The following is a 13,918-nucleotide window of genomic DNA, read 5'->3' on the forward strand; positions in this document are numbered from 1 at the left end:
ACTCACACACACACACACACACACACACACACAGAGACACAGGGAGACTCTCTCACACATCCACACACAAACACACAGACACAGGGAGGCTCTCACACACACACAAACACACAGAGGCAGGGAGACTCACACACACACACATCCACACAGAGACACACTTAAGAGACAGGGAGACAAACACCCAGACACAGAACCACGCACACAGTCAGGAACACACACACACACACAGACACAGACAGGCAGGAAGGCACACACACACACATGCAGGCAGACACACACACAGACAGACAGGCAGGCAGACACACTCACACAGACAGGCAGGCAGACACACTCACACAGACAGGCAGGCAGACACACACAGACAGGCAGGCAGAGACACACAGACAGGCAGGCAGACACACACAGACAGGCAGGCAGACACACACACAGACAGGCAGGCAGACACACACACAGACAGGCAGGCAGACACACTCACACAGACAGGCAGGCAGACACACACACACAGACAGGCAGGCAGACACACACACAGACAGGCAGGCAGACACACACACACACAGACAGGCAGGCAGACACACACACACAGACAGGCAGGCAGAAACACACACACAGACATGCAGGCAGACACACACACAGACAGGCAGGCAGAAACACACACACAGACATGCAGGCAGACACACACACACAGACAGGCAGGCAGACACACACACACAGACAGGCAGGCAGACACACACACACAGACAGGCAGGCAGGCAGACACACACACAGACAGGCAGGCAGGCAGACACACCCACGCAGGCAGGCAGGCAGACACACACACGCAGGCAGGGAGACAGACACACACACAGGCAGGCAGGCAGACACACACACACGCAGGTAGGCAGACACACACACACGCAGGCAGGCAGACACACACACACATGCAGGCAGCTCCCCGTCAAACCCCGGAGAGGGAGGTGGGGGGGTTGCGGGCAGAAGAACGGGAGGGAAAAAAACCCCGACACGTTTGTAGAAATCATCACATTTCATGTTGGTCTGCGAAATATTAACAAAAACAAAAAAAAAAAAACGAGACAGGGAAGCGGAATCGGAAAACTGGAACGGACCGAAAGAAAGGTAAAGAAACGTCTGAGCGCTGCTGCTGCTGCTGCCAGAGTCGGGATTCAGCGGGAGAAGCGGATCTGTCTCCGTCGTCACCCCCACGCGCGCACACACACCACCACCGACCCCCTCCCTCGCTCATTTCCTCCTCCTCTTCTTAGTGGCGACGCGGATCACCGGGCCTTTCCTCTTCCGGTTCCTGGGGTCCTCCTCTTCCTCGCGGTATTCCCGGTCAGCTGCAGCAGGAGAGATGGGGAACGAGAAGAGAGGTGGGGGAAGGTGAGACAGAGAGATCGGAGGCTAACGCAAGATCGCCAAGTTTCAGACTCTCACAACAATTTATACTACACGAGAGAGAGCGGGGTGGGGGGGGAAGAGTTTCGATTGCCTGGCAAGTTGGCTTTCATCGGGGCGAGGCTTCACCACGGGGAAAAGCAGGGAACGGACAGGCTCCCCGAGCTCCCGGGTAATTCCAAAACAAAAAAAAGCGCAAGGCTTGAACGTACTCCTTTTGCTTGTGGAAGAGCTTTGAGCACGTATAAGTGAGCCACATGACAGGCTGGGCTGGCTATCTTAAATTAGTTGTTAGTGCAGCAACAATGGATGATTTGAAATTTAGCATTATTGCTTTTGCCCTGATGACGGCCGATATATTTCCAAGTCGGGATGGTGAGGGGCTCGGAGGGGAACTTCCAGGTGGTGGGTGTTCCCCGTGTGTCTGCTGCCCCTTGTCCTTCTAGATGATAGTGGTTGTGGGTTTGGAAGGTGCTGTCGAAGGAGCCTTGGTCAGTTGCTGCAGTGCATCTTGTAGATGGTACACACACTGCTGCCACTGTGCGTCGGTGGTGGAGGGAGTGAATGTTTGTGGATGGGGTGCCGATCGAGCGGGGCTGCTTTATCCTGGACGGTGTGGAGCTTCTTGAGTGTTGTGGGAGCTGCACTCATCCAGGCAAGTGGGGAGTAATCTATCACGTAGAAAATAGGAGTAGGCCATTCGGCCCTTCGAGCCTGCTCCCCCCATTCATTGTGATCATGGCTGATCATCCAACTCAATATCCTGCTCCCGCTTTCTCCCCATACCCTTTGATCCCTTTCGCCCCAAGAGCTACATCTAACTCCTTGAAAACACACAATGTTTTGGTCTCAACTACTTTTAATTAAAGCGCATGGGATTGGGGGCTAGTGTGTTGAGATGGACAGAAAACTGGTTGGCAGACAGGAAATTAAGAGTAGGAACAAATGGGTCTTTTTCCGAATGGCAGGCAGTGACTAGTGGGGTACTGCAGGGATCGGTGCTGGGACCCCAGTTATTCACAATATATATCAATGATTTAGATGAAGGAACTAAATGTAATATCTCCAAATTTGCAGATGACACAAAGCTGGGTGGGAGGGTGAGCTGTGAGATTATCCACTTTGGTAGCAAAAACAGGAAGGCAGATTATTATCTGATTGGCAATAAGTTGAGAGAGGGGGAATGTGCAACGAGACCTGGGTGTCCTCGTACACCAGTCGCTGAAGGTAAGCATGCAGGTGCAGCAGGCGGTAAAGAAGGCAAATGGTATGTTGGCCTTCATAGCCAGAGGATTCGAGTACAGGAGCAGGGATGTCTTGCTGCAATTGTACAGGGGCCTTGGTGAGACCACACCTGGAATATTGTGTGCGCAGTTTTGGTCTCCTTATCTGAGGAAGGATGTTCTTGCTATAGAGGGAGGGCAGTGACTGATTCCTGGGATGGCGGGACTGACATATGAGGAGAGATCGAGTCGGTTAGGATTATATTCGCTGGAGTTCAGAAGAATGAGGGGGGGAATCTCATAGAAACCTATAAAATTCTAACAGGACTAGACAGGGTAGATGCAGGAAGGATGTTCCCGATGGTGGTGGGGGGAGTCCAGAACCAGGGGGTCACAGTCTGAGGATACGGGGTAGACCATTTAGGACTGAGATGAGGAGAAATGTCTTCACCCGGAGAGTAGTGAGCCTGTGGAATTCGTTACCACAGAAAGTAGTTGAGGCCAAAACATTGTGTGTTTTCAAGGAGTTAGATGTAGCTCTTGGGGGGCGAAAGGGATCGAAGGGTATGGGGAGAAAGCGGGAGCACGATATTGAGTTGGATGATCAACCATGACCATAATGACTGGGGGAAGCAGGCTCGAGGGGCCGAATGGCCTCCTCCTGCTCCTAGTTTCTAAGTTTCACGTCACCTCAAGCTCGCCTGACAATCGCTGCGAATGTGTGTCGAACGCCTCCTGCCTGATTGGTGTGCCTTTCTATTCCCCACTCTATCACGTACTCATCTAGTGTCTCTGCACGTCTCGGAGCCACTCGTCTCAGCCACTTCCCGGGATAGCAAGCCCCCTATTCGAACCAGCCAGTGTCCGGGAATCCCTCCCTGCTTCCCGACTGGATTTATGGGCAACGACCTTGGGAGTCATAGCAGTGGCTTTTGTGGGCTCTTCGCTCACCCCCAGCAACCCAAGCCGCATCCTATCGGGCATCGATCAGGATACCCCCCGAGTATCCCCTCACCGAAAGGAAAGAGGGACAGCCTCTTCACCACCTTGCCCGATAGCTGTAACCTCTCCATTCTGGTGAAAACTTATTGAAAAAAAAATACTTTCTCCACTTTTTATAATATGGAGCTGTGCACGGTGCTCCGAGTGTGGTCTAACCGAGGGGGATACGGAGACCGGAACTGTGTTCGGTGCTCCGAGTGTGTGTCTAACCCAGGGGGATACGGAGACCGGAACTGTGCACGGTGCTCCGAGTGTGGTCTAACCGAGAGGGATACGGAGACCGGAACTGTGCACGGTGCTCCGAGTGTGGGTCTAACCGAGGGGGATACGGAGACCGGAACTGTGCACGGTGCTCCGAGTGTGGTCTAACCGAGGGGGATACGGAGACCGGAACTGTGCACGGTGCTCCGAGTGTGGTCTAACCGAGGGGGATACGGAGACCGGAACTGTGCACGGTGCTCCGAGTGAGATCCAAAATGGGGATAACTAACTACACAGTTAGTTCCACACCCCGCTGCCCTTATCCCCAGTGCTGTATAAAACTTCCCCCTTCAGGTATTTATCCAACTTTCCACTGTGAGGGCTGCTACGATAAAAATTCTCACTCCCCCGTCTTGGTTTATCCATTCACCTCAATCTGTGACCCTCTGGTCGCTGCCCTTCCTCTCACTGGAAACTGTTACCCCTTATTTACACTGTCAAAACCCCTCAATGATTCAGAACGCCTTCCTTTAATCTCCCTCTTCCCTGCTCCGAGGAGAGCGATCCCAGCTCCTGCCAGTCTCCCCGCTTGAAGTGAAGACCTCTCACATCCCAGGAACCGTTCAGGTCAATCTCCTCCGCCACCCCCCACCCCCTCTCCGAGTCCCCGGTATCCTCCCTGAAGCGTGGGGCGCAGGAGGGGACACTGTCCGGTCTAACCGGTGATCTCTGGGACGGTTTGGAAATATCGGGAGTTGTCTCAGGTGAACAGTTGACGCTCTCTATGAACAGACGATTGCAAACTCACCTCGTCGAGCTTCCTCTTCAAGCTCATCCCAATCTTTCCCGCTCTCCTCCTCACTACCCAAGGTTTCCTCGCTTGCTGTACGTGGAGAACAAAAGTGAGGTCAGATGCTCAGCTACCAAGAACCCCGACAGCGCAGCGCTCCCTCAGTACTGACCCTCCGACAGTGCGGCACTCCCTCAGCACTGACCCTCCGACAGTGCGGCTCTCCCTCAGTACTGACCCTCCGACAGTGCGGCTCTCCCTCAGCACTGACCCTCCGACATTGCGGCTCTCCCTCAGTACTGACCCTCCGACAGTGCGGCTCTCCCTCAGCACTGACCCTCCGACAGTGCGGCTCTCCCTCAGCGCTGACCCTCCGACAGTGCGGCTCTACCTCAGCACTGACCCTCCGACAGCGCAGCTCTCCCTCAGCACTGACCCTCCGACAGTGCGGCTCTCCCTCGGCACTGACCCTCCGACAGTGCGGCTCTCCCTCAGCACTGACCCTCCGACAGTGCGGCTCTACCTCAGCGCTGACCCTCTGACAGTGCGGCTCTCCCTCAGCACTGACCCTCCGACAGTGCGGCTCTCCCTCAGCACTGACCCTCCGACAGTGCGGCTCTCCCTCAGCGCTGACCCTCCGACAGTGCGGCTCTCCCTCAGCGCTGACCCCACAGCCCAGCCCAGCCCCCGACACTCACCGGATTCCTCCGTCTCCGACGAGTAATCCTCGTCGCTGTCCTCGTCTTCCACGTCATCGTCCTCCTCCGAAGGGTTGAAGGTCTCGTCCTCCAGCTCGGACTCCGAGTCCTGCTCCTCTACTTCGCTGCCCTGGTGATGGGGGGGAACACAAGGCAAGTGTGGGCACGAGGGTGAGCGAGCGGGTGGGTGAGCGCGCGCCCGCTGCCCGCTGGCCGGGCAGTTTGCAAAACACGCCGGGCTCCGAGCACGGGGCCCGGAGCTGAGGGACCAGCTCTCGCGCCGGGACAGAGCCTCGCTCGGAGCACAGGAAGATCCCAGGCTCTCCACCTCCCTCCCGGCCGGTCACGCCCTTCAGGGTTAGGATACGCTCACCGTCGGGGAATTCACAAGACAAGAGTGCCGGTCTCCGGGGAGTGGGGGTGGGGAGAGGTGGATGGTACGATCAGGAGCCCTGCACGAGCGGCAGGTACAGGGGTGGGAGAGGGGGAACGCACAACAATGAAGCCAAAGTGCATTCAAGCGGCACCCTTTTCAAGGCACCGAGTCGCTTCACCGCAACGTCCTGAGGAGATATAAAGGGAACAGGCGACCAGACGCTCGCTCAGAGACGGGGCTACTAAGGAGCGACTGAAAGGAATAGAGGCGGAGCGGGGTGGGTTTGAGGGAGGGAATTCCAGACCTCAAGGAACCCCCTCCAGGCAGCTGAAGGCACGGCCGCCAATGGAGGAGCGATGGGAATCGGGGGAGGCTCGAGATGCCGGAATCGGGGGAGATCTTGGAGGGGTGTAGGGGCTGGAGGAGGTTACAGAGATAGGGAGGGGTGTAGGGGCTGGAGGAGGCTACAGAGATAGGGAGGGGTGTAGGGACTGGAGGAGGTTACAGAGATAGGGAGGGGTGTAGGGGCTGGAGGAGGTTACAGAGATAGGGAGGGGTGTAGGGGCTGGAGGAGGTTACAGAGATAGGGAGGGGTGTAGGGGCTGGAGGAGGTTACAGAGATAGGGAGGGTTGTAGGGGCTGGAGGAGGTTACAGAGATAGGGAGGGGTGTAGGGGCTGGAGGAGGTTACAGAGATAGGGAGGGGTGTAGGGACTGGAGGAGGTTACAGAGATAGGGAGGGGTGTAGGGGCTGGAGGATGTTACAGAGATAGGGAGGGGTGTAGGGGCTGGAGGAGGTTACAGAGATAGGGAGGGGTGGAGGGGGTTACAGAGATAGGGAGGGGTGTAGGGGCTGGAGGAGGTTACAGAGATAGGGAGGGGTGTAGGGGCTGGAGGAGGTTACAGAGATAGGGAGGGTTGTAGGGGCTGGAGGAGGTTACAGAGATAGGGAGGGGTGTAGGGGCTGGAGGAGGTTACAGAGATAGGGAAGGTTGTAGGGGCTGGAGGAGGTTACAGAGATAGGAGGGGTGTAGAGGCTGGAGGAGGTTACAGAGATAGGGAGGGGTGTAGGGGCTGGAGGAGGTTACAGAGATAGGGAAGGTTGTAGGGGCTGGAGGAGGTTACAGAGATAGGAGGGGTGTAGGGGCTGGAGGAGGTTACAGAGATAGGGAGTCGGTGAGGGACACGGAGGGAAAGAAGGGTGAGAAGTTTAAAATCGAGGGGCGATCATTCCCACAGTCAGTGCTGGGGGGTGGGTGAGGGTGAACAGGGACAGCAGAGTGTGGGACCCACAGTCAGTGCCGGGGGGTGGGTGAGGGTGAACAGGGACAGCAGAGTGTGGGACCCACAGTCAGTGTTGGGGGGTGGGTGAGGGTGAACGGGGACAGCAGAGTGTGGGACCCACAGTCAGTGTTGGGGGGTGGGTGAGGGTGAACGGGGACAGCAGAGTGTGGGACCCACAGTCAGTGCTGGGGGGTGGGTGAGGGTGAACGGGGACAGCAGAGTGTGGGACCCACAGTCAGTGCCGGGGGGTGGGTGAGGGTGAACGGGGACAGCAGAGTGTGGGACCCACAGTCAGTGCTGGGGGGTGGGTGAGGGTGAACGGGGACAGCAGAGTGTGGGACCCACAGTCAGTGCTGGTGGGTGGGTGAGGGTGAGGGGACAGCAGAGTGTGGGACCCACAGTCAGTGCCGGGGGGTGGGTGAGGGTGAACGGGGACAGCAGAGTGTGGGACCCACAGTCAGTGCTGGAGGGTGGGTGAGGGGTGAACAGGGACAGCAGAGTGTGGGACCCACAGTCAGTGCTGGAGGGTGGGTGAGGGTGAACGGGGACAGCAGAGTGTGGGACCCACAGTCAGTGTTGGGGGGTGGGTGAGGGTAGGTGGGGACAGCAGAGTGTGGGACCCACAGTCAGTGCCGGGGGGTGGGTGAGGGTGAACGGGGACAGCAGAGTGTGGGACCCACAGTCAGTGCTGGAGGGTGGGTGAGGGGTGAACAGGGACAGCAGAGTGTGGGACCCACAGTCAGTGCTGGTGGGTGGGTGAGGGTGAACGGGGACAGCAGAGTGTGGGACCCACAGTCAGTGTTGGGGGGTGGGTGAGGGTAGGTGGGGACAGCAGAGTGTGGGACCCACAGTCAGTGCCGGGGGGTGGGTGAGGGTGAACGGGGACAGCAGAGTGTGGGACCCACAGTCAGTGTTGGGGGGTGGGTGAGGGTAGGTGGGGACAGCAGAGTGTGGGACCCACAGTCAGTGTTGGGGGGTGGGTGAGGGGGGGACAGCAGAGTGTGGGACCCACAGTCAGTGCTGGTGGGTGGGTGAGGGGTGAACGGGGACAGCAGAGTGTGGGACCCACAGTCAGTGTTGGGGGATGGGTGAGGGTGGGACAGCAGAGTGTGGGACCCACAGTCAGTGCCGGGGGGTGGGTGAGGGTGGGGACAGCAGAGTGTGGGACCCACAGTCAGTGCTGGTGGGTGGGTGAGGGTGAGGGGACAGCAGAGTGTGGGACCCACAGTCAGTGCCGGGGGGTGGGTGAGGGTGAGGGGACAGCAGAGTGTGGGACCCACAGTCAGTGCTCGGGGGTGGGTGAACGGGGACAGCAGAGTGTGGGACCCACAGTCAGTGCTGGAGGGTGGGTGAGGGTGAACGGGGACAGCAGAGTGTGGGACCCACAGTCAGTGCCGGGGGGTGGGTGAGGGTGGGACAGCAGAGTGTGGGACCCACAGTCAGTGCTGGAGGGTGGGTGAGGGGTGAACGGGGACAGCAGAGTGTGGGACCCACAGTCAGTGCCGGGGGGTGGGTGAGGGTGAACAGGGACAGCAGAGTGTGGGACCCACAGTCAGTGCCGGGGGGTGGGTGAGGGTGAACGGGGACAGCAGAGTGTGGGACCCACAGTCAGTGCCGGGGGGTGGGTGAGGGGGGGACAGCAGAGTGTGGGACCCACAGTCAGTGCTGGAGGGTGGGTGAGGGTGGGGGGGGACAGCAGAGTGTGGGACCCACAGTCAGTGCCGGGGGGTGGGTGAGGGGGGGACAGCAGAGTGTGGGACCCACAGTCAGTGCCGGGGGGTGGGTGAGGGGTGAACAGGGACAGCAGAGTGTGGGACCCACAGTCAGTGCTGGGGGGTGGGTGAGGGTGAATGGGGACAGCAGAGTGTGGGACCCACAGTCAGTGCCGGGGGGTGGGTGAGGGTGAACGGGGACAGCAGAGTGTGGGACCCACAGTCAGTGTTGGGGGGTGGGTGAGGGTGAACGGGGACAGCAGAGTGTGGGACCCACAGTCAGTGCCGGGGGGTGGGTGAGGGTGGGACAGCAGAGTGTGGGACCCACGGTCAGTGCCGGGGGGTGGGTGAGGGTGAATGGGGACAGCAGAGTGTGGGACCCACAGTCAGTGCCGGGGGGTGGGTGAGGGTGGGACAGCAGAGTGTGGGACCCACAGTCAGTGCTGGAGGGTGGGTGAGGGTGGGACAGCAGAGTGTGGGACCCACAGTCAGTGCCGGGGGGTGGGTGAGGGTGAACGGGGACAGCAGAGTGCGGGACCCACGGTCAGTGCCGGGGGGTGGGTGAGGGTGGGACAGCAGAGTGTGGGACCCACAGTCAGTGCCGGGGGGTGGGTGAGGGTGGGTGGGGACAGCAGAGTGTGGGACCCACAGTCAGTGTTGGGGGGTGGGTGAGGGGGGGACAGCAGAGTGTGGGACCCACAGTCAGTGCCGGGGGGTGGGTGAGGGTGAACGGGGACAGCAGAGTGTGGGACCCACAGTCAGTGTTGGGGGGTGGGTGAGGGGGGGACAGCAGAGTGTGGGACCCACAGTCAGTGCCGGGGGGTGGGTGAGGGTGAACAGGGACAGCAGAGTGTGGGACCCACAGTCAGTGTTGGGGGGTGGGTGAGGGGGGGACAGCAGAGTGTGGGACCCACAGTCAGTGCTGGTGGGTGGGTGAGGGTGAACGGGGACAGCAGAGTGTGGGACCCACAGTCAGTGTTGGGGGGTGGGTGAGGGGGGGACAGCAGAGTGTGGGACCCACAGTCAGTGCTGGTGGGTGGGTGAGGGTGAACGGGGACAGCAGAGTGTGGGACCCACAGTCAGTGCCGGGGGGTGGGTGAGGGGTGAACAGGGACAGCAGAGTGTGGGACCCACAGTCAGTGCCGGGGGCTGGGTGAGGGGGGGACAGCAGAGTGTGGGACCCACAGTCAGTGCCGGGGGGTGGGTGAGGGTGAACGGGGACAGCCGAGTTCGGGATTACCGCGGATGTGGGGAGAGGCCGCGAGAGTCCTGGGACCCACCGACGGCCAGGGGCCTGGAGACACGCGCCAAACTGAAGGGACAAGGTACAGGGCAATGAATCTGAGTCCCATCCCATCCCTCCACCCTCCCCTCTCCACGTACATCACCCTCGGGCTCCAAGAACGACCATCCTCCCTGCTCAAAGAAACCCTCAGGGTCGTCCACGATGGTCTTCATGATCTTGGTCCAGTTGAGTGACTGCACACCCTCTGTGTACTTCAGATCACAGGAACTGCAGAACAGAGGAGGAGAAAGGGCAGACACTTTAACACCAAACTCACGCTATCTCACTCTCACTCAGACACAGCACCCCTCAAACTCAACAGCATAACACCAAGCACCGGGTTAGATACAGAGTAAAGCTCCCTCTACAACCGTCCCCATCAAACACTCCCAGGACAGGTACAGCACGGGGTTAGATACAGAGTAAAGCTCCCTCTACACTGTCCCCATCAAACACTCTCAGGACAGGTACAGCACGGGGTTAGATACAGAGTAAAGCTCCCTCTACACTGTCCCCATCAAACACTCCCAGGACAGGTACAGCACGGGGTTAGATACAGAGTAAAGCTCCCTCTACACTGTCCCCATCAAACACTCTCAGGACAGGTACAGCACGGGGTTAGATACAGAGTAAAGCTCCCTCTACACCGTCCCCATCAAACGCTCCCAGGACAGGTACAGCACGGGGTTAGATACAGAGTAAAGCTCCCTCTAGACTGTCCCCATCAAACACTCCCAGGACAGGTACAGCACGGGGTTAGATACAGAGTAAAGCTCCCTCTACACCGTCCGCATCAAACACTCCCAGGACAGGTACAGCACGGGGTTAGATACAGAGTAAAGCTCCCTCTACACCGTCCCCATCAAACACTCCCAGGACAGGTACAGCACGGGGTTAGATACAGAGTAAAGCTCCCTCTACACCGTCCCCATCAAACACTCCCAGGACAGGTACAGCACGGGGTTAGATACAGAGTAAAGCTCCCTCTACACCGTCCCCATCAAACACTCCCAGGGCAGGTACAGCACGGGGTTAGATACAGAGTAAAGCTCCGTGTGCGTGTGAAGCCGCGGACTGGCTGGGTTCCGTACTTGAGCCACTCCTTGATGGGGTCGAGCGAGGCCACCGGGATGGCGTTGATCATGGTCACCTTCTTGCTGTAATCCTTGTAGACGATCACCATGTCGAAGTTCTTCAGGTGGAACTGCACCCGCTCGAAATGGACCAGCTCCACCTCGTCTAGGGTCACCACGAAGGGAGGCTGCGGCACACCGAGAGAGAGAGAGAGACAGCGGGGGGTGAGAACACCAGAATCGGGAGCAGCGGTCCACCCACTCAGCACATCCAACCCCGCTCCACCATTCAACCCGACCGTGGCTGACCCTCGGCCTTCAACTCCACTCTCCCCCGCCCGCCCGCTCCCTGTATACCCTCGATTCCCAACCCCCCACCACCCCCGAGACACCCAAACTCTGTCCGTCCCGGCCTCCAACGGACTCAACGATGGGGAATCCACGAGCCTCTGGGGTAGAGAATTCCAGAGACTCACCACCACCCTCCGAGTGTAGAGATTTCTCCTCATCTCCGTCCACCTCACCCTCAGACTGTCTCCCCCCCCTCCTCCTCCCCGTGTTTATAGATCCCACCCACCTCCCCGAGCAGCGGGGAACAATCTCTCAGCCCCCTACCCTTCGCAATCCCGCGTCTCTCCATGAGATCTCCTCTCCTTCTCTTCTACAGGCCCACCCAATCTTGCTTCCCTGGACAAACTCCCTTCGTATCCCAGGGATCAGCCGAGCGAACCTTCTTCCGAACGGCCTCCAATGTTCCCTGCTGAGAGTCAGGAGGCCGAAGCTGTGCCCGGCACCCCGGGCGTGGGGTGTCTCACCCATGACCTTGCGCGGCTGCGGAAGTTCCCTTCCTTCCTACCCCATCCCCTCTCGCCATCGAGGCCAACATTGCACCTAGACCTTCCTGGCCTATCGGCGTAATAACTTTCTGCCGCTCGTGCACCAGGACGCCCGGGTCCCTCTGCACCGCGGAGTTCCTCAGTCTCTCTCTCTCCGCTTAAATAACGTTCCCGCTTTTCTACTCTCCCTGCCCAAGCGGGACAAGCTCACACTTTCCCACCTTACGCTCCACCTGCCTCTTAACGCTGATCCGGTCCTATTTAACCTATCGATCGGCTTTTGTGGGCTCGATGTCCTCCTCGCAGCTTTCCTACATTCCTACCGTTGGGGAATATGAGGACAGGTCAGTCAAGACCCTCCGTTTGGATGGTAAAGGTTTCGGGTCGGGCCAGCCTGTCGAAGGGGGAATACAGCACCCCCACTCCACCCACAGTCAGAGAAGCCTGACCCACCCAGAGAGAGCAGGCAAGGCCCAAGCTCCTCCCCCCACCCCCAGCTCCTGCTCTCCGCTTTACCCCATCGAATACCCCCATTGCGAGGCAGCACCATCACAATCTCCCAGACCGCTGCCTGGGGCAGCCTGGGGTTACACAGGGAGGGAAGGCGACAGGAGCAGGAAGGCGGGTGGGGGTCCTGAAGGAGGACGGGTCCCCCTTAAACCCCGAGCTGCGCATTCGAGGTACTCCCCCGCACCCCCCGCCCCCAGCCCCACACTCACCCACTCCGTCACGTTCACCAGTGAACTGCTGGTTGGCTGAAGCATACAGGTACTTCGGTATGGAGCTCCGTTAAACCTGGAGAGGGAGAGAGGGAGAGAGAGGGGGTGAGAGGGTGCTCGAGGCGCAGAGAGAGAGAGAGCGCGAGGGGGAGGCAGAGAGAGAGAGAGAGAGAGAGTGTGCGAGGGGGAGGTAGAGAGAGAGAGAGAGAGAGCACGCGAGGGGGAGGCAGAGAGAGAGAGAGCGCGCGAGGGGGAGGCAGAGAGAGAGAGAGCACGCGAGGGGGAGGCAGAGAGAGAGAGAGAGCGTGCGAGGGGGCGGCAGAGAGAGAGAGAGAGAGAGCGCGCGAGGGGGAGGCAGAGAGAGAGAGAGAGAGAGAGGGGGAGGCAGAGAGAGAGAGGGGGAGGCAGAGGGAGAGAGAGAGAGAGAGAGAGAGAGGGGGAGGGAGTCCTTGAGACACAGGCAGGGAGAGCGTGAGCTAGAGCCAGAGTGAGTGCGGAACAGAGAGAGGGAATGAGTGAGACAGTGAGAGATAGAGACAGTGAGAGACAGAGAAATAGAGACAGAGAAATAGAGACAGAGAGATAGAGACAGAGATAGACAGAGAGAGACAGAGACAGACCGAGACAGAGACAGAGAGAGACAGAGACAGACCGAGACAGAGACAGAGAGAGACAGAGACAGACCGAGACAGAGACAGAGACAGAGACAGACCGAGACAGAGACAGAGACAGAGACAGAGACAGAGACAGACCGAGACCGAGACAGAGACAGAGACAGACCGAGACCGAGACCGAGACCGAGACCGAGACCGAGACAGACCGAGACCGAGACCGAGACAGACCGAGACCGAGACCGAGACCGAGACCGAGACCGAGACCGAGACAGACCGAGACCGAGACAGACCGAGACCGAGACCGAGACAGACCGAGACAGAGACAGACCGAGACAGAGACAGACCGAGACAGAGACAGACCGAGACAGAGACAGACCGAGACAGAGACAGACCGAGACAGAGACAGACCGAGACAGAGACAGACCGAGACAGAGACAGACCGAGACAGAGACAGACCGAGACAGAGACAGACCGAGACAGAGACAGACCGAGACCGAGACAGACCGAGACCGAGACCGAGACCGACCGAGACCGAGACAGACCGAGACCGAGACAGACCGAGACCGAGACAGACCGAGACCGAGACAGACCGAGACCGAGACAGACCGAGACAGAGACAGACCGAGACAGAGACAGACCGAGACAGAGACAGACCGAGACAGAGACAGACCGAGACAGAGACAGACCGAGACAGCGAGAGCGAGACAGCGACAG

The 13,918-nt window shown here is 59.0% G+C and overlaps 1 protein-coding gene across 1 annotated transcript; it reads right to left on the reverse strand.

Annotated features, from left to right (window-relative positions):
- Nucleotides 1–1,007: 1,007 nt before the first annotated feature.
- Nucleotides 1,008–12,676, reverse strand: LOC144678255 (FACT complex subunit SPT16-like). Its single transcript, XM_078538104.1, has 6 exons — nucleotides 12,591–12,676; nucleotides 11,054–11,223; nucleotides 10,061–10,190; nucleotides 5,307–5,436; nucleotides 4,627–4,701; nucleotides 1,008–1,334 (listed from the first exon to the last, which is right to left on the reverse strand). The coding sequence occupies exons 1-6, from the start codon at nucleotides 12,633–12,635 to the stop codon at nucleotides 1,237–1,239; spliced, it is 648 nt and encodes a 215-aa protein (XP_078394230.1). The 5' UTR covers nucleotides 12,636–12,676; the 3' UTR covers nucleotides 1,008–1,236.
- Between the last annotated feature and the right edge of the window lie 1,242 nt (nucleotides 12,677–13,918).

This window comes from Cetorhinus maximus, unplaced genomic scaffold (assembly GCF_964194155.1).
Source record: "Cetorhinus maximus unplaced genomic scaffold, sCetMax3.hap1.1 HAP1_SCAFFOLD_3889, whole genome shotgun sequence".
Classification (NCBI taxonomy): Eukaryota; Metazoa; Chordata; class Chondrichthyes; order Lamniformes; family Cetorhinidae; genus Cetorhinus; species Cetorhinus maximus.

Coding starts and splice junctions, on each gene's coding strand:
- LOC144678255 (XM_078538104.1), bottom strand. CDS start 12,635: ATGCTTCAGCCAACCAGCAGTTCACTGGTGAACGTGACGGAGTGG. Junction 11,224..12,590: donor TGGTGAACGTGACGGAGTGG/GTGAGTGTGGGG, acceptor GGTGTGCCGCAG/CCTCCCTTCGTGGTGACCCT. Junction 10,191..11,053: donor CCCATCAAGGAGTGGCTCAA/GTACGGAACCCA, acceptor TCTGTTCTGCAG/TTCCTGTGATCTGAAGTACA.